This window comes from Piliocolobus tephrosceles, chromosome 8, assembly GCF_002776525.5.
Source record: "Piliocolobus tephrosceles isolate RC106 chromosome 8, ASM277652v3, whole genome shotgun sequence".
NCBI lineage: Eukaryota > Metazoa > Chordata > Mammalia > Primates > Cercopithecidae > Piliocolobus > Piliocolobus tephrosceles.
Genome location: NC_045441.1, coordinates 7,409,940 through 7,429,979, shown reverse-complemented (window position 1 = coordinate 7,429,979; position 20,040 = coordinate 7,409,940). Strand labels below are relative to the sequence as shown.

Genomic DNA, 20,040 nt, shown 5'->3' with positions numbered 1-20,040 from the left:
GAACTCCTGATCTTAGGTGATCCACCCGCCTCGGTCTCCCAAAGTGCTGGGATTCAGGTGTGAGCCACATGTCTGGCCTGGTCTAGAGTTTTCTTGTAATATCTTTGTTTTTGGTATCAGGGTAATGCTGGCCTCATAGAATGAGTCAGAAAGCCCTAACTGTCCTCTCCTACTTTTTGGAAGACTTTGTGAAGGATTTGTGTTAATTCTTTGATTGGTAGAATTCACCAGTGAAAACATCTAGTACTGGGCTTTTCTTTCTGGGAAGTTTTAAAATTACTAATTCAATTTATTTACTAGGTACATTCAGATTTTTTTAAGTCAGTTTCAGTAGTTTATCATTCTTAGAATCTGTCCATTTTATCTAGGTTATCCAATTTATTGGCATATAATTGTTCATAGTATTCTCTTATAATTCTTTTTATTTCAGTAAGATCAGTAGTACTGCCCCCTCTTTCTGATTTTGGTTGTGTCGTTTTTTTCTCTTTCTTTTTCTTTTTGAGGCAGTCTTGCTCTGTCACTCAGGCTGGAGTGCAATGGCAGTATCTCAGTTCACTGCAACCTCTACCTCCTGGGTTCAAGCGATTCTCCTGCCTCAGCCTCCCGAGTAGCTGGGATTATAGGCATGCACCACCATGCCTGGCTAGGTTGTGTCTTTTTACCTGGTCAGTCTAGCCAAAAGTTTGCCAATTTTGTTAAATGTTTTCAAAGAACCAAATTTCAATTTTGGTGTTTTCCTCTATTGTTTTTCTATTTTCTCTTTGATTTACCTCTACTTTAATCTTCATTATTCTCTTCCTTCTGCTAGCATTGGGTTTAGTTTGTTCTTTTCCTAGTTCTTTACTTTCTAAATATAGGCTGCTGATTTCAGATCTTTCTTCTTTTTTAATGTAAGCATTTATAGCTATAAATTTCCCTCTTAGCTCTGCTTTTGCTACGTTCCATAAGTTTTGGTATGTCGTGTTTTCGTTCTCATTTCTCTCTAAGCTTTCTGATTTCCCTTGTGATTTCTTCTTTGACCCATTGGTTGTTTAAGAATGTGTTGTTTAAAGCCAGATGCAGTGGCTCATGCCTGTAATTCCACACTTTGGGACGCCAAGGTGGGAGGACTACCTGAGGTCAGGAGTTGGAGACCAGTTTGGCCAAAAGTGGTGAAACCCTGTTCTGCCTTTTAATTGGAGTGTTTAATACATTTACGTTTAATGTAATTACTGATAAGGTAGGGTCTATAGCTGCCATTTTGCTATTTTCTATTTGTCTAATTAATGTGTTTTGTGTTCCCTTATTCCCCATTACACTCTTCTTTTATGTTAAATGAGCATTTTGTGGTGTAGTATTTTAATTCCCTTGTTGTTTCTTTTAATACATTCTTTCAAGTTATTTTCTTAGTGGTTGCCTGAGGTACAATTAACATCTTAATTTATAATTATTGAATCTAGATTAACACCAACTTTATTATAATAGTAACAAAAAAATTTGTTTTTACATAGCTCCATCCCCTCTCCACTCTTTTGTTCTGTTATTGTTGTACAAATTGCATCTTTATACATTTATGCCCATCAATGCAAATTTATAATTATTGCTTTATGCAGTTGTCTTTTCTTTTTGAGATAGAATCTCGCTTTGTCACCCAGGCTGGAGTGCAGTGGCATGATCTCGGCTCACTGCAACCTCTGCCTCCTGAGCTCGACCAATTCTCCTGCCTCAGCTTCCGGAGTAGCAGGGATTACAGGCGTGTGCCACCACGCCCAGCTAATTTTTGTATTTTTTAGTAGAGACAGGGTTTCACCATGTTGGTCAGGCTGGTCTCGAATTACCGACCTGGTGATCTGTCCACCTCGGCCTCCCAAGGTGTTGGGATTACAGGAGTGAGCCACCGCGCCCAGCCTATAGTTGTCTTTTTTTTTTTTTTTTTTATACTTTAAGTTCTAGGGTACATGTGCACAACGTGCAGGTTTGTTACATATGTATACACATGCCATGTTGGTGTGCTGCACCCATTAACTCGTCATTTACATTAGGTATATCTCCTAATGCTATCCCTCCCCGCCCCCCTCCCCACAATAGGACCCGGTGTGTGATGATCCCCTTCCTGTGTCCAAGTGATCTCATTGTTCAGTTCCCACTTATGAGTGAGAACATGCAGTATCTGGTTTTCTGTTCTTGCAACAGTTTGCTGAGAATGATGGTTTCCAGCTGCATCCATGTCTCTACAAAGGACACGAACTCATCCTTTTTTATGGCTGCATAGTATTCCATGGTGTATATGTGCCACATTTTCTTAATCCAGTCTGTTACTGATGGACATTTGGGTTGATTCCAAGTCTTTGCTATTGTGAATAGTGCTGCAATAAACATATGTGTGCATGTGTCTTTATAGCAGCATGACTTATAATCCTTTGGGTATATCCCCAGTAATGGGATGGCTGGGTCAAATGGTATTTCTAGTTCTAGATCCTTGAGGAATCGCCACACTGTTTTCCACAATGGTTGAACTAGTTTACAGTTCCACCAACAGTGTAAAAGTGTTCCTATTTCTCCACATCCTCTTCAGCACCTGTTGTTTCCTGATTTTTTAATGATTGCCATTCTAACTGGTGTGAGATGGTATCTCATTGTGGTTTTGATTTGCATTTCTCTGATGGCAAGTGATGATGAGCATTTTTTCATGTGCCTGTTGGCTGTATGAATGTCTTCTTTTGATAAGTGTCTGTTCATATCCTTTGCCCACTTTTTGATGGGGTTTTTTTTTCTTGTAAATTTGATTGAGCTCTTTATAGGTTCTGGATATTAGCCCTTTGTCAGATGAGTAGATTGCAAAAATTCTCTCCCATTCTGTAGGTTGCCTGTTCACTCTGATGGTAGTTTCTTTTGCTGTGCAGAAGCTCTTTAGTTTAATTAGATCCCATTTGTCAATTCCGGCTTTTGTTGCTGTTGCTTTTGGTGTTTTAGACATGAAGTCCTTGCCCATGCCTATGTCCTGAATGGTATTACCTAGGTTTTTTTCTAGGGTTTTTATGGTTTTAGGTCTAACATTTAAGACTCTAATCCATCTTGAATTAATTTTCGTATAAAGAGTGAGGAAAGGATCCAGTTTCAGCTTTTTACTTATGGCTAGCCAATTTTCCCAGTACCATTTATTAAATAGGGAATCCTTTCCTCATTTCTTGTTTTTGTCAGGTTTGTCAAAGATCAGATGGCTGTAGATGTGTGGTATTATTTCTGAGGGCTCTGTTCTCTTCCATTGGTCTATATCTCTATTTTGGTACCAGTACCATGTTGTTTTAGTTAGTGTAGCCTTGTAGTATAGCTTGAAGTCAGGTAGCGTGATGCCTCCAGCTTTGTTCTTTTGGCTTAGGATTGTCTTGGCAATGCGGGGTCTTTTTTGGTTCCATATGAACTTTAAAGCAGTTTTTTTCCAATTCTGTGAAGAAAGTAATTGGTAGCTTAATGGGGATGGCATTGAATCCATAAATTACCTTGGGCAGTATGGCCATTTTCACAATATTGATTCTTCCTATCCATGAGCATGGTATGTTCTTCCATTTGTTTGTGTCCTCTTTTATTTCACTGAGCAGTGGTTTGTAGTTCTCCTTGAAAAGGTCCTTTACATCCCTTGTAAGTTGGATTCCTAGGTATTTTATTCTCTTTGAAGCTATTGTGAATGGGAGTTCATTCTACAGTTGTCTTTTAAATCAGATAGAAGAAGAAAAGACTTATAAACAAAAAAAAATGCACTTACACTTTTATAATTACACACACAGCTACCCTTAACAGTGCTCTTTATTTCTTCAAGTAGATTTGAGTTACCGTCTAGTATCCTTTCACTTTGGCCTGAAGGACTCCCGTTAGTATTTTTTTGTAGAGCAGATCTACTAGTGTCAAATTGTCAGTTTTTGTTTATTTGGAATGTCTTAGTTTTGCCTTCATTTTTGAAGGATAGCTTTGTCAGATATAGGATTCTTGGCTGACAGTCTTTTTCTTTCAGCACTTTGAATGTGTCCATCCCTCTGCCTTCTGGCATCCATAGATTCTGATGAGAATTCAGTTGTAAATTTTATTGAGGATTCCTTGTACATCTCAAATCTCTTCTCTCTTGCTGCTTTCAAACTTGTCTGTCTTTAGTTGGTTTTCAACAGTTTATGATATTTCTAGGTGTGAATCTCTCTGTTTATCCTACTTGGAGTTTAGGTTTTTAAAAATTGTATGTTATTTTTCTCCCCAAATTTCCAAATATCAGCAAGTCAGGATGACTACTTCCAAGTATATCCTACATCCTTCCACTATTATTTCTGTCTCCCCTGCTACTTCCCTAGTCCAAGCCATCATGACCTCTTACCACGACTAGTACAGTAACCTCCTTACAAGTCTCTCTACTTCCCTTTACAATGCTCTACAGTTTATTCTCCATCCACCAGGAAGAGTAGTGGACTAACAATGTTAATCACATTATCACATTCCTCTGCTTAAAACTTCCAGACTTCCCATTTCACTGAGATCTCAACACAGGCTCTTTGTGATCTGACCCTACAATCTCTTCATCCCATCCACCCCTCCCCTCTCTAGTGAATGCAGCCACCCTGGCTATTTCTTCTCTTGAACATCCAAGCTCAGCTGTACCTTAGGTCTTCACACTTCTTGTTCCCTCTGTCTGTGGGGTTCTGCCCACGATTGGTTCCCTCTCTTCAATTAGGTCCCAGCTTAAATGTGACCCCAGAAAGTAGTTCCCCAGTTACTCCATATCACATCACCAGCATTTTTCTTGTTTATATATTTGCCTTCTATCTGCACTTCCCACTGAAATTAATCTCCATTTAAAAGCAGAACTTTGCTATGTTGCTCACCATTGCATCTTGAGTGCCTGGAATAGCTGCTGACACAAAGTAGGTGCCCCAAATATTTGTTGATAGAATAAATTATAACATCTGTGCTCAAAAGGAAGTCATCTTTTCTTTCTGAGAGCTTCTGTATAAGGAGAGCTGATGTCAAAGCCCCCAGAGGCTGGGCAGGATCTTGGTCTGCCTTTCCTATTGGTGGAGACATGGTCCCAGGCTGCCTTTGATTTAGCTGCATTTTATTACTTTTCAATTCATTAATCATTGATCATTTGGCTACAGTTTCCATGACAACCCTTAACCAACCTGAATATTCCATCATCTAGGACAATCTCTACCCCACCCTTCTTGGAGAACCCAGTTTGCTATCAGTATTTTTCCAGCCTTGCACAAAGGATAAGAGTTTTGAGGCCGAGCGTGGTGGCTCACACCTGTAATCCCAGCACTTTAGGAGTCCACGGCGGGCGGATCACGAGGTCAGAAGATCGAGATCATCCTGGCTAACACAGTGAAACCCCGTCTCTACTAAAAATACAAAAAATTAGCTGGGTGTGGCAGCGGGTGCCTGTAGTCCCAGTCACTCGGGAGGCTGAGGCAGGAGAATGGCATGAACCTGGGAGGCAAGGTTGCAGTGAGCCAAGATTGCACCACTGCACTCCAGCCTGGGCAACAGAGCGAGACTCCGTCTCAAAAAAAAAAAAAAGTCTTGAGTGGGGGAAACTGAGGCCACAGGTCTCCTTCACATGGGAGGATCAAGGCATAAGGAACTTGCTGGATTGCATAAATGATTCTTGTTTCTGCTTGTATGTCAGGAGGACCAAACTGCCAACAGGAGGACCAGTGTGTAGCTATGATACGGAGAGCTGGTTCTCCCATCTTCGGGTCAGATCAGCAAGGAACATTTTGATCCCCTGTTGTGGGCTCAGAGCTCTTCCAGTTGCAGGGAGGAAGTTAACTGGTTCAGCAGGGTTTCCAAAGCCCTGATGCAAAGCGATGCTCTTCGGGGAGGCTGTGCCTGGGAAGTGAGTTGGGCCGGCTCAGCGCCTGGCATGCATATGAAATGAGGAAACCCCTCAGCACCTTTCAGGGGGAGATCTGAGTAGCTGGTGTTTCCAGCATGAAGGGGATTCAAAACAAACTGCTCTTCACCAGGTCTCAGCACTTTTGAGTTTCAAAGGTCCCTGAGCAGGATATCTGGCCTCATTTCATGCTCTACCCAACACCAGTGGTTTTCAGTTCTTGCCAAGTTATACTTCACAACATCAAAAATAGACTCCAGGAACCTCTGTGACCTCCCGGTCTTGGTTTTAGAGGTTACGGCTTCCATTTCAGCCTTGGTATCAAGTACATCTGGCACACGGTGTCAGATGGCTCCAAGATTAGGCTCTGCTCCGCGATTATAACAGAAATTGACATTGCTACTTGGAAAAAGGACAAAGTTACATTCTGCAGCTACCAAGATAGAGTAAAGCTACAAAAGTGGAAAGAGGTGGTGGTGGGCAGGGAATCTAATGATTGTGGATGCGGAAAGACCGTCAACACACCTGCCAGGGCCAGGTGGGCACAGAGAGGCCGATCTGGGAGGGCACAATGGCACTGGGCGCCTTGGAGTGAGCAGTGGAAGGGACAGAGCCCTTGGAGCCATGGGCCAGCTTTGAGCCCAGCTCCATCCTCTACTGGCTGCATGATCCCAAAATAGCTTTAATTGTTGTGTATTCACCTGTAAAATGGGATTAGCTCATTCAGGGAGGATTCAATGAGATGATGTCTAAAGAACACCTACACGGAGTAGACGCTAAGCAGGTACCACACCTGGAAGGCGGCTGCAGTTCTTCTAGCTAAGCTGGCTCTCCTGGTTGAGAAGACAGCGGTGGGCTGGGGACAAGAAGCCTGGGCAGAGCCTGCCAGGCACCCGCAGCCTGAGCCAGGCATTGAAATAGGAAGGATGGACGGCCGGACCACACCCTCCTCTAACCATCCTCAGCACCCCCAAACCCACCAGATGTAGGCTCCGGCAAACCAGAGCCATCATCCTTCTGCCAGAAGTTGCAAAGCCCTTCCCACCTTCACCCCCAGAACATGAGGAAGACAAACACAGAAGCATCTTTCAGTGCACTTTAATCGAAATTCCGTCATCAGAAGAGTTCTCGTAGCATACAATGTCAGGATGGGCATGTCGACTTGATCCTACAAATGGAATATCCACAGATTTGCACTTCAAACATGTATGAAAAATAAAATATATAATATTTAGCTTTATAAATTTCCCCACTTTGTCACTTTATCTTTAAAATAAATGACTACCCCTGTCCAATACAGTGAGTAGCTTGGAGTCACTCAGTCAGTCTCCAGGCAAATGATCTGTTTTCTTGAGGAGTTCTGTAGGGAAATAGTTGATGAAGACAGTCCACTGCTTACAAGAATCAACATGAATTTAAAACAAGCACACTCTTCACAGTGGGCGGAACATCAGAAAAGGGGAGGCTTCTTCTAATGGCTGCTCTTTTCTGTTGGGGAAAAAAAAAAAGAAAAAAATCCTCCAAACCACACCGGATGGTTGTAAAAAGCTGCAATGGAACCTTTGGCACCAGATGAGAAGAGAGGCCTTTTAATGCCATAGCTAGTGATGATTCAGTCAAAGCATCAGTCTAAGGAAGAGATGATGGGGGAAGGGGGCGGAGGTCACAGTCCTTCTCCTTTCTGAGCCCCGCCTCCCATGCCCCCTTTCCAGAGACACAGACAGCCCCTCTGCTTTGGGGAGGGCAGGGCTTTGTCTGGGCAGGCTGGGTGTTCTTCAGATGGGAAGATTCACAATGTATGGAACACAAAGGGAGAGGCCCTTTTGCAGATCGGGGGGTAGCCGCTTGCTGCGAGCTTAGTCACCAGCGGGGACGCACTCAATGCACAAGGGACACGGCCACTCCAGCGGGATGGCTGCACAGCCGTGAAAGGGGACAGACAGAAGGGGTGCACGGGACACCAAGGAACTGGAGGGCACCAGGGCTCAGGCTGCGATAGCTTTACATGGGCTCTGAAGAGGGGCTGCTGGAACTGCCTCCACTTGTAGCAGGAGGGCAGAGATCCGCCCACTCGTGGCTTGGGGCATCTTCCCAGGGGACCCCGGCACTACTTCAAACAGCAACAGAATCTTGGTAGGGAACAAACCAGCCAGTGACAGACACTGCCCTAGCCCCGGTCTTAGAGATTCCTGGGGAATGAGCTCTGGGGACCCTGAGCCCAGACTGGCAAGAGTTTAAGTGGGGGAGTCAATGGCCCTGAACTTCCATGGCAGCAGCCTGATCCCGGCCTCCTGGACAGAGAAGGCGGCTACAAGTCAAGGAGACGCTCCTCGCACGTCTCCACGGGCCACTTGGAGGCCCCCCCGAACACATCGACGTTATTGTCCACCCACGGGATGATGTTGCCCGGCATGTTTGTGGAGCAGTTGGCGATGTTGACAATTTCTTGTGCGCGAAGGACGCGGTCCCATATGTTGAACTGGCTGAGCTCCCCGACAAACGCCTGAGTGGCATCAAACCTACCCCCCACGGTGTCCTGGGGAATGGGAACAAGACAGCTGCGTCAAGGCTGGTTCACAAGTCCCCCTGCACACGGGGTACAGACAGGAGATTTCGGCATCTCTCTGATGCGCTCCCCCCCAGCTCTGACCAACACTACCTTTTTCTGCAGGTTCTGAAGCTCCCAGGCATATCAGAACTGGGAGGTAGCATTGCTCAAATCTCCCCATTTTACACAGGGGAAACTGAGGCTGGTAAGGGGAGACATTGCTCAAAGTCCCAAAGCCAGAATCACAGCCAGGTCTCATGACTCCTAGTCCCTCCCAGAGGAGATGTAGTAGGAGAAATTGAGGGAGGAGTGGGCCAAGGAGGAACCAGACTCAAAGCCCCCCAGTGCACCTGGCATCTACTCCCCACTGTCCATCATCAAAAACCCATACACAGACTGAAATGCCAATGCTTATCTCTCCTAGACCAGACAGCCAGCTTAGCCATTCCCTCCCCTAGATGGTAAGTTTCTTGAGGGCGCTTTGAGGTGCCACCTTTCCTCCCTGTCTCCCACATGGGCTGAGCACCCACCATGGATTACCTAAGTGCCCCTTGCTGGGTATCAGGGTTGAGACCCTGAGCAGGTACTCCTGGAAGACACCGGCCCCACAATCCTGAGTCAGTACCATGAGCACTCCAGGAGACTCCCTCACTCAGCCTCCTCCCAGACAGAAGCTGGAGCCTGTGTCACGAGATGACCCATGACCACAGGGATACTCACATCCCTCTGTGCCAGGTTCTATTTGGAATCTGTTTGAACCACATCCACCTGGTCCCTGCCATGCAGGCCATGTCTCCATGCCCAAACTCTAACCACAGGACAGCAAGGGCCAGGCTGCTGGGGTTCTCACTCCCCTGATCTGGCTGTCAGGATACTGTGGCCAGGTCTGCGGGGCCAACAGCTGGGGCCAGGAGCGGGAACAGCTGCAGGCCTGGCCTCGTGCTGCTTGGTTAGCCCCTCCGTGCACCATTCCTGGAAGGGTACACGGCCACCCTACACCCACCCTGCACCCACCCTGCGCCTACCTGTGTCCACCCGCACCCACCTTGCACCCACCTGCACCTGCTCTGCCCTGCCCTGTGCCCACCTGCACCCACCTGCTCTTGCCCAAGGATCAGCACTCCCCCAGGCTTGATGGGGTGCCAGGGAGCCAGGTTCTCCCCAGTGCCCAGCTTCTCTCCATCCTGGAACGCCTCCCACATGCCATCCCGTGTCGTCCAGGTGACACAGATGTGGTGCCACTTGCCATCACTGACAAACAGGGGCAGCTGCGCAACCTGCGGGCAGCAATGTGCAGGTAAGGATCTGCTGGGCCCATGCCCTTGGGGTTCCCCAGGGTAGGAAACAGGAAGGACACCCCGCAATCCCCCTGGGCCACACTGCTCCTCCTGTCACCTGGGGTCATACGTGGAGAACATGAAAGGGGGCAGCCTCGGTGGAAACCCTGACCCCAGAGCGGCCCTCACATTAATGGGATACCTTTGGTGTCTGGCGTGGCTGATGACCAAGCAGGTGTGAGGGTCAACACCCCCACACTGGCCCCGAGCTCTCCATGCCAGAGAACCTCAGGAAGTCAGGGCTCCACTGGGCCAGTCTCCTTGGAAAACAGACCAGAGATCCTCATTTCTCACTCCAAGTCCCAAACCTCCATGGTGGCACGCAGGGATCTGTCTGTGTGCTGGGGGTGTGCCCTGTCCTCCCTGCACAGCGGCACGTGTGTGAGTATCTGTGTGAGCAGAGAGCTCACAGACAGCACGAGGAACTGGGGGGAGGACGCTGCCACCGGCCGGATCCCTGGCAGTCCTGCAAGCACTTTCCATGCAGGCTTGCCTGTGAACCAGCCTGTGAACCACCACACTGTTGCTGCTGGTCTCCTAGCAACCTGAAGCCTCCCTCCCAGGAATTCGATGTTTACAAGCCGTCCAAACCCAGAGGACAACAAGGCTCTCAGCCCCACTGTGTCCTAAGGTGTTATTTAGAACAATTCACTCCTGGTTCAGGCAACGGGGTCTATCTAGGAGGAGCCCAGCAGGCTGATGCCACAGCATTTCTTAAACTTCGACAAACTCCACCCAGGGCAGTTCAGTGAAGACAAGCAGAGGGAGGGACTGAACTGCCCCGCCTCCACCAGGGTGGCCCGGGTGGCAGGGAGTTTGCATAGTCACTCAAATGCCCAAATCAGGCCAAGTTCTGAGAATGCTCTTTTTGTTATATGAAGTCTGCCGTTAGAATGAAAGTTTGGAAGCAGGGCTGTGAGAGGTCCCCAGGAGGCCCAAAGTGGACTTTTTTTTTTTTTTTTTTAAGAGACAGGGTATCACTCTGTCACCCAGGCTGGAGTACAGTGGTGCGATCATAGCTCATTGCAGCCTCGACATCCTGGGCTCAAACTCATCCTTCTGCCTCAGCCTCCCAAGTAGCTGGAACTACAGGTGCACACCACCACACCTAGCTAACTTTTTAATTTTTTGTAGAGAAGGGGTCTTGCTACGTTGCTCAGGCTGCTCTAGAACTCCTGGGCTCAAGCGATCCTCCTGCCTCGGCCTCTCAACGCGCTGGGATTACAGGCATGAGCTCCCATGCCCGGCTCTTGGAGCAGATCTCTTGAGAAGACCGCTCCTGAATGCCAAAACCAAGCAGTCTATTAAGAAGGGGCATTTGCTCTGGAAAGGGCGATACTAAGGCTACATATACCAGGTCAGCAGTGGCCATGGGCTGGGGCTGGGATCAGAGCTAACTATGAAAGGGTATAAGGAGGTTTTGGGGGGCAATGGAACTGTTTTATATTTTTTCATCCTGGTGGTGGTTACACAACTGTATGCCTTTGTTAAAACTTCCTGAATTGTACATTAAAATGGGTACATTTTGCTGTATGTAAATCTTATCTCTAGAAACCTGATCCCCACCAAAATATGCTCGTGAGGAGGAATGTCTTACACTGAGACACACACGCCCCCTTAATCAGTGTGGACCTGGGGAACAGCCCTCACTGACCGGCCTGAGGTCCTCTCTCAATCCAGGCCGCACGCGGAGACCTGCTCCTTCTGCCCTTCCACGGCCTAGGTGCCTGGACCTTCTGCCGCTTCGTGGTTGGACTCACAGCTCAGACCCCCACAAGCTACAGCTGCCCCTCCCTGCCCTGCTCCTGCGAGCCACCCAGCGTGTACAAAGCTATCTCCACCTCCAGGAGGACAGCCCCGCAGTCCCACGTCTGGGCCCCTTCGGTGTGGTGAGGACGGCCGGGGTGGGGACTGTGGCTCCCTCTACCGCGCGATGGGTCCCGGGGAGGGTGGCGGTGCAGGCGGGCCTCACCTTGTCATTGATGAGCAGCTCGATGGGGTTGTTGCCCCACTCGATCAGCACGATCTCGTTGGCCTGCCCCGGCACCGCGTAGGAGAAGGGGGTGCCAATGCCCGGCGAGGCGCTGGACCGCAGCCACAGGCAGATGGTGAAGGCGTACAGCTCGGGCAGCGTCTTCTTGATCTTGCCGTACAGGTAGTTTGTGCGGAGTGGGAGGGACACCTTGAACGCATCTGGTGACTTAAAGGCGCTGTTGCCTGGGGGTGGGGAGGAAGAGAGGCCAGCAGCGTGTTAGGCCACCCCCTCCCCCCACCCACCAGCACTGCCCAGAGCCACATCTTGCTAGATCCTCAAGAAGGTCCCTCACACAGCCTTGCTGGACCCTCCAGCAAATGACCAAAGACCACTCCATGCCAGCCACTGAAAGGCTGAAGTCCAGCAGGATTCAGGACACAAGAAGGAGTCCATGTCCTTAGGGAGCTTATATTCGGGAGGGGAAGGTGACATGAAACCAGCAGCAGGTATGCAGGGAAGGCCAGGCAGTGGCTCCGGCTAAGATGGGGAGTGGCTGGGGGAGGGAAGGCAGAGGATGCAGGGAAGGCCCGGAAAGGCCTGCAGAAGAGAACCCCAGACACAGGTGACAGCAAGTACAGGGCCCCAGGGACGCCCAGGAGAGGGAGGAAAAGGAAGATTTGGTGGGCACTGTGTGGGGCATGTTAGAGAATTTAGCTCCGTCTTTTAGGACAGGAAAAGAGGCCTCTTGAAATCTAGAAGAGAAAATGTTCTTGGATGGGTGTGGTGGCTCACACCTATATAATACCAGCATTTTGGGAGGCCGAGGCTGGAGGATTGCTTGCAGCCAAGAGTTCGAGACCAGCCTGTGCAACATAGCAAGACCCCATCTCTACAAAAAATTAAAAAATTGGTCAAGAGCAGTGGCTCATGCCTGTAATCCCAGTGCTTTGGGAGGCTGAGGTGGGAGGACTGCTTGAGCCCAGGAGTTCGAGAACAGCCTGGGCAACACGGCAAGACCTCATCTCCACAAAAAATATAAAAATTAGCTGGGCAGAGTGGCACACACCTGTGGTTCCACCTACTCGGGAGGCTGAGGTAGGGATCACTTGAGCCCAGGAGGTCCAGGCTGCAGTGAGCTATGATTGCATCACTGCACTCCCGCCTGGGTGACAAGAGGCTCTGTCTCAAAAAAAAAAAAAAAAAAAAAGAAAAGAAAACGTTCTGGTTCCTTCTAGTTAATACTCTCTTTTCACAAGTCATATTAGATGACTAGAAAGCTTGAGGAAGGAGCAGAAGAAAGGTAGATTTAATTTTCTTGTGTTAAGCCAGAAACTGCTTCCTTAGCCACATCTTATCACTTCAGCTATTTCCTTGAAATCTCGGCAGGATCTAGGAACTCTGGACTTGGGCTTAGAAGAAGGAAGTCTTACAGGGATCCAGGAACCCAATGAATACTTGTCGAGTGAGTGAGTCTGTGTCATTCCTCACAGGAAAGAATTGCCACTCCCGGGTCTTGACTCCACAACTTAACTCAGAAGTGGCTTTTTGGTCTAAATCCCTGACGAAAAGCACTTCGCTCTTTTCCTCCTCAAGAGAAGATTGAGTTTATTGATCGTTTCCTGTCGTCTGGAGCCAGTGGGAGGCAGGGGAACCGAAGCACAGGGTGTCTCTCCTCATTTAGGGGAACACACCTGGCCAGAGCCTCGGCCCTTCCAGACCTTCCTGGAATTGGTGAGAATCCACCGGCCACCCCTATGTCGTTGGCGCTTCTAAAATCCTTGAAAACAAACTCTAGAATGGGTTTACATAATTTCTAATGCAGCCGTGGTTGAAGTTCAAAATTAAGTAAACCATAGCAGCAGCCCTTATCCAGGCATCACAGATTCCAAAGTTTGTAGGACACCGTTTGATTGTGCCAGCTGTCATGGCAAAGGCTGCCCTCTTATTTGAGAACCAGACCCTGCCGTTGAAGGAAACTAAATGCCCTTCACTCATTCAACAAGTGTTGGTTAAGCATCCACAAGGGCTCAGACAGTCTCTGAGGCCATCAGAGACAGGCGGGCTCTCTGAAGCCAGAACTGCCTGTGTCACTGTGGAGTTAAATCAGTCCCTTCTGCAGAACATGAGCCAGAATAAACCTTTCTCCACCACAATCCCCCAAACTCATTTTCCCTCAGAGTAAGTAATACACATGAAAGGCTCTCAGGGGCCGCAGTTCACATCTATCTGAGGAGGGTTTCTGCAAAGGAGCACAGCAGAACCCACTATCCCCTTTCTAACTTCTCTGGAACAGGCAGTGTGTACATTCTAGAATCTGGGCTTCACGTGTTGCATGTACTCATCACATCTGCCAGTGGTGGTCTCCTGATTGCTCCTGACCTCCTAAGGATGGGCACCTCTCGATGCCACTGCAGAGCTGCTGGGCACCTGGCAAGGGCTGGGGAAGATCTGCTCACCCAAGAAGCCAAGGGGCCAGGCCAGAGTGAAAGCTGGGACTAGTCCCTCATTAGGCTGAAAAGCAAAACTGAGAGAGAGAACCAGAATGTCCCTACTCTCCCATTTTTGCAGGTTGCATAGTTGAGGCTCGGAGGCTCAGCAAAGTGAGGTGACGTATCCAAGGTCACACAGCTAGTGAATGATAGGCCAGGGGCCAGAAGTCCCTCTTTCCAAGACACGTAGCCACTCACACTTAATCTTCAAGTGGCAAATGACCATGTCCTTAATGAAGGCATCATTGTCTAATAAAGAGAAATGGCTGCTATACTTGCGGGAGGGCAGCCTTGCCAATCTGATACAACTGTGTGGGTAATACTGTCAGCTTGGTGACAACAGATAGGTTTAATTAGAGCTGGGAGAGCCAAGGGGCAGAGGAGGGGGCCTGTACCCTGAGAGCCAGTGCCTTTTATTTAAATAAAACAGCTTGGCGGTTTGGAGGAAACTTGGTTAAAACCAATTAAGGAATTAAAAGGCCTGACCAATAAATCAAACACTGCAGGTGGTGGAAAGGTTCAGCAGGGGATGGGCAGCCTGGGGGCTGGAAGAGAGGCAGCTTTGGTTTTCTCAGCAGCAACGTTTCTTTCAACACTGAGCCAGGCGGTGCCTGGACAGCTGGCCGGGACTCTGGAGGCCCTTGCAGAGGAGCAGATCTTGCAGCACAGAAAAGCAAGCAACCCTGGGCCCCGGATGGCAGGGGCGTCCATATGCCAGGGGTCAGGTGTTTGCTCAGGGCTCCAAAGAGCCTCGACCCAGCAGGGCTGAGGCCTACACACTGCTCCAGGCTGCAGCCTCCATCACCCCTCTGGGGGCTCCACCAACTTCACTCCCAGCTCTGCAATCTGCTGGCAACGTGAACGCAGGCATCGCTTCAGCTCTCTGACTTGAGTCCCTCGTCTGAACTAATACCTACCTTGCAGGGTCGTGGCAGGGGTTACAGAATGCCAAGTGTGGAACTCACAGTTGAGCATCTGGTCCCCAAGGGGTGGAGGCTGATGGACCAAAGGCCAGAGTCTCCCCACCAAGGCCCCCTGCCTGTCATGAGGTTGAGGTCTAGCTACTCGGGATTCAGCTGGATGTGTCTAAGAAACTTGGCCTCGTTTCCAATCACAGTACATCTGGGGGACTGGGCGTTTACACATCTCTCTACAATTGTCACAAACAGGACAAATATAAACTCAGAATTGCCCAGAAGATAAACTGGTCTGCAGATGATCACTTTCCTTAAAGCACATCCCAGAGCTGAGTTGGTGGAGCTTACAGAAGGATTCTAGATTTCCCATGGCAGGATGAAGAGAGACTGAGCTGCCTCTCTGGGGTGCATAAATGGCCAGCAGGGTTTTTGCCCTCATAGAGGGGAGCTTCCCCTCTGTGCCAGACGAGCTCTGAGGGCTTCCTGGGAAACTAAAGGATCAAGAGTCAGGCTGGCGGGGCCTGAGTCTGGACCGTTTCTTTCTGGCTGGTAACGGACAGGCTGGGGACGAAACGGACAGTCACGAAGTGGCAGCTTCTGGGTGGCCAAAGCTGTGATGATTGCTTACCTTAGGAGTAAGCCCAGCGAAATGACATCGGCCTTGAGTCAGAGAAAGAGAAGGGGGAGGTGCAGGTTGATGTGACTGTCACTGTTTACCAGCTAGTGGCCCAGGCCCCACTTTGGGCCCCTCTCCCCAAAAGATACATGTCCCACTGAGAACGGATTGTTTTTCTCGTCTACGAAACGGGTATACCAGGAGTCTGAGCTCCCGCCTGGCACGACTGAGACTCTGGCTCAGGATTCTGCTGTTTACCCACCTCCTTGTGGCAACTTGGCCACTGTGCAGAGGGAGATTTACAGCCATCAAAGTCTCTCACAGAGCCCTCCTCTCATTCCACAGCTCCCCTTTCGAGAGACAAACTACCTTTAGTGTGCCAGCTCCAAAGCCCTGGCTGTCCCGAGGATCCAGTGTGGCTCAGGCGGGGTCCACGGAGCCACGCTCACCTGTGCCTAGATGCTCCCTCCTCCTGTCATGGGAGGAGGGTCACAGCAGAGGCTGCTTTACCTTCAGGGATGGCTCCTGAGGCCACCCAGCAACAAAGGGGAGACAGAGAGGAAGATGTTTTGGAAACTCAAGAATCTAACAGGTAAGCCATACTCACGTTTTTCTGAGAAGGGCAAGGAAGAAAAGATGGCTTTTTCTGGAGGAAGAGACTAGGAAAGGGATGAAAGAGACCCGTGGCTTGTGGATGCTGGCTGTAAAATGGAACAGTAACACCAGCCCCTTCTCCATCTGCACCACCTCGGCCAAGGTCATTGGATGTTCTGCTATTGGGCATCCTCCTATCAGTGCATGGAACGGAGTCATGGGGAAGTGTCTTCATCAGGTTAGTGCCTCTGGGAAAATGCCAGTCCTATAAACACCCACTACAGGCAAATCTACAACTTCACATCCAAGCCACCCAGTCGTTTGGGGGTTGATGATGCAATCTGAATTATCCCCTGATCCCTCCCTCTCTGTCTCCTGTAGGAGAAACTTACTCACCACAGTGTGAGCAGAGAAGAGAAAGATGCAGAATCTGCTGCCAGGACTAGTTAAGAAGGGACTGAAATGCCCCTGTGGTTGCTTATCGAAGTTGGTCCTGGGCACATTCACTTTTCCCTGGATAATGCCAGTGGGGCTGGGGACTGGCAGCTCATTCCTGAAATGACCATGCTCAGTTACCTTTATTATTTGCTTACACACCCAGGAACCAGGCCCATGTGGTGTCACAATCCCTGCTGTCCATCAACTGGAATCACATGTCTAACCACAAGTGGTGAAAATCAGGCCACTCCCAGACAGAGAAACAAGCCAGGCACACACCTCGCTCCAGCTCGGTGACCCTCTGCAGCAGCGCGTTCAGGGTGCTCTCGGTCTTCTGCCGGTGAGCAGATGTCTCATTGTGCAGCAGGGACTTCTCATCCTCCAGCTCTGCCACCTTGCGCAGAAGCTGCCTCTCCAGCTCCCCCAGCCGCCGCTGGAGCACTTCACGGAAGTCGCCGGGCAGCCCAGCATTGGACACGTTTGCTCTGAGCTGGTGCTTTCAGCCACCGGGGAGAAGGGAGGAGCACAGAAAGAGTCAAAAAGAAATTGTGAAATGTGGCTGTGATGGCCCGACCACATAGGGAGAAGCTTCCAAAACTAAGAACTGAATTGTGCCACTGGCAGGCAGGGGAGCATCTCACTGGTGCTTTTTTGGTATGGAAAAGATTTCAAAGTCAGACAAGAATTACTTTGCTGCAATATTTGAAACTTGTGAATCTCATTTTCCCTTCTCAAAAAGCCGTTTTTCTCCTCTTACTAAAAAGTCAACATTCTAACCAACACCTATAATTCTATGCTGGGTAGATACCAAAATGCAGCTCTAGGATTTTCTCCTTTTTTAAGAGTAAATCGATGGTTACAGAAAGCCAAGGAGCTTTCACCTACAAATGAAAACAGCCCCCAGGTTCCGGTCTGGCACGAAGGTAAATAACTATGCATGCAGAGATGTTTCTGGAAAATGACAGATCTAAAACGTTGCTATTCTGAACTCCAGCAATCTTTGTTTTTAATGCTGTTTCTAAATCCTCACTTCCTATTTCTTTTTCTCCTCTACCATCATGTGGTTCTGGAGGCTGTGGCAGGCTGCCTGCCCATAAGTTCATGGCAAGCTACTGACCCTTCTCCACAAAGTGTTCCAAATTGTGAAATGCACATAATGGGATCTGCCTCGTGCCATTCATTGTTGCAAGGATTAAAAAACTAAATAATGTGCCTGACTTATTTAGTGCTCCAAAAATGTTAGCTGTTAGCAATCACAATGAATCAGGGGATATACAGATGCTGAAAATACTGTATTCAGCTCTCACGCCAAAAGAAACCCTCGAGTCATTTTTGCAATAATTACCACCTGTAATTTAAACCTAGTTTTGCTGAAAAGTATTTTCACAAAGGCTATTAGCAGCAATGTCCACACTTCTAAAAAAGGGTGGAGCCTAAAGATTAAAAATAATTGAAGATTTTTCTCTCAAAGTTCCAAACTGCACGCATCTTCCCTCCGTGGCGGGAGAGAGAGAGAAGGGAATAAGGTCCCCTCCCCTGAAGGGGACCAATCCGGAAGAGCATCTTAATGTGACCCAACTCGTAGGCAGGGGAGTCTTTGAAGTTAACCAGAGGTTACCTCTAATGCGCGCTCTGGGGTCTCCGGTGACCCCTGCCCTCGCCTCCCTGCAACCCCCATCCCCAGACTTCCGCCCCCTCTAGTCCAGCCTGACCTGATTTATAGAAAGAAACACCAGATGCCCGGGGCAGCTGACCTCCCGCGGCAGCCTCGCAGCAACCCGCATGGCCTGCGGGAGCTCCTCCCGGCTCGCAGAGATTTGGACATTTGCAAGAGGATAGAGGCTACCGCGTCCCCGGGTATTTGGCGCCCGCGGCTTGGTCGTCTGGGTTTGCCAGCCCGGACCTCGGGTAGTGCTCCGCGGATCCCGCCGGCAGTCCCGGAGCGTGGGGGTGGAATTTAAACGTTTCCTTCCAGCAAGAGCAGCGGTGTGGGAAGGGATACCACGCAGCGGAGTTCCCGAGCTGGATCTAGACCCCCGCCTTTCACCTTCAAGTCCAGCTCACCCCACGGACGATCACACCCTCCCCAGGGCCAGGACCTCTTTCCCCACCCTCCTGTGTCTTCCGCCCCCTACTCGGGGGCGTCCCCTTTCCTGGTCCCCCGCACTCCCCGCGGGCCGCTACCTCGAGGCTCTCCAGGCGGTCCTTGAGGGTCTGCAGCGAGCGGCTGAGCTGCTCCACGACGTGGCCGGGGTCCCGCGGTAGGTCGCCCATAGTGTCCTTGCCTGTGGCCCCTGTGCCGCGCGCCTTGCCGCCCGCCAGCCCCTCGCAGCGCGCTAGCTTGCCCGTAAGCTCACGGATGGCCTCGCGCTGCGCGCCCAGCGTCTCTTTCTGCTGCACGACGGTCTCGCGCAGCTGCAGCACAGCGGCCCGCAGCTCCTCCTCGGGACTCAGTGCGCCGCCCTGCATGGGCATCGCGGGCAGCGGGCAGCCGGCGTGCACCGCCTCCGGGGGCAGTGCAGTGCACACGAAGCGGCGGCCGGGCGCCGGGCTGTCCTGGGCCCCGGCGGCCACGGCGAGCGCCACGCTGGCGGCCAGCAGCGCCAGCATCCCGCTGCCGCCGCCGCGCTCAGCCCCGCATGGGCAGGCGGGCGCCGTCGGGGCGCTCCGCGGGAGGCGCCTTAGCGGCTGCCAGTAGCCGCGCTGTCGTCTGGAGGGTCGCGTGCACCACCGGGCCGACGTCTTCCGCCGTCTCACAACGGCACCCTCCGCGCTGCTCGGCGCTCTGGCCCTGCCCGGTCCGCGCGCCCTTTCTTAAGCTGGGGGGCGGAGGGGGCCGGCGCGTGGGGCGCGCGCCACGAGCTCTGATTGGCTCGGCCGGGTGCGCGTCACGCAGTGGGCGGGGCGGGGCGGGGGCGCTTCCCGTTGCGCGCCTGGCGGCCTGGCTGGCGCGTGGGCCGGAGCCTGAGGCAAGAGCGCGAGGTCCCGCGCCCCACCTCAGGAAAGGAGACGTGAGGTGGAGAACGACCTTGGGGCTCTCGAGTGCCTCGGCTGACTGTGCCCGGGCGCCCCTCGAACCCACCCGAGGACGCGGGCATCACAGGCTGAGGAGAAAGTGGGAACCCTTCGGTGCCACTTCCTCAGGGTGGCTTCCGGCGAGGCGCTGGGCCTCTCTGTGCGTTCGCCGCGTCCCTCAGGGAGGCGTTTTCTCCAGCAGGAGCAGCCCACCAGGCGGGACTCGAACCCCTACTGCTATAGCGAGCCACCCCCGC

General features: G+C 50.5%; 1 protein-coding gene across 1 annotated transcript; it reads right to left on the bottom strand.

The window, feature by feature from the left end:
- Positions 1–6,936: 6,936 nt before the first annotated feature.
- Positions 6,937–19,549, bottom strand: NPTX2 (neuronal pentraxin 2). The gene is made up of 5 exons (XM_023192080.1): positions 18,953–19,549; positions 17,048–17,264; positions 11,712–11,956; positions 9,500–9,679; positions 6,937–8,390 (listed from the first exon to the last, which is right to left on the bottom strand). Exons 1-5 carry the CDS (start codon positions 19,376–19,378, stop codon positions 8,163–8,165), a joined length of 1,296 nt encoding a protein of 431 aa, XP_023047848.1. The 5' UTR covers positions 19,379–19,549; the 3' UTR covers positions 6,937–8,162.
- Between the last annotated feature and the right edge of the window lie 491 nt (positions 19,550–20,040).

What these genes read in the sequence shown, in the direction of transcription:
- NPTX2 (XM_023192080.1), bottom strand. Translation starts at nt 19,378, where the DNA reads ATGCTGGCGCTGCTGGCCGCCAGCGTGGCGCTCGCCGTGGCCGCCGGG. An exon ending in ACCGCCTGGAGAGCCTCGAG is followed by an intron (nt 17,265 to 18,952) that starts GTAGCGGCCCGC and finishes GGTGGCTGAAAG; the next exon opens with CACCAGCTCAGAGCAAACGT. An exon ending in GGTCACCGAGCTGGAGCGAG is followed by an intron (nt 11,957 to 17,047) that starts GTGTGTGCCTGG and finishes CCCCACCCCCAG; the next exon opens with GCAACAGCGCCTTTAAGTCA.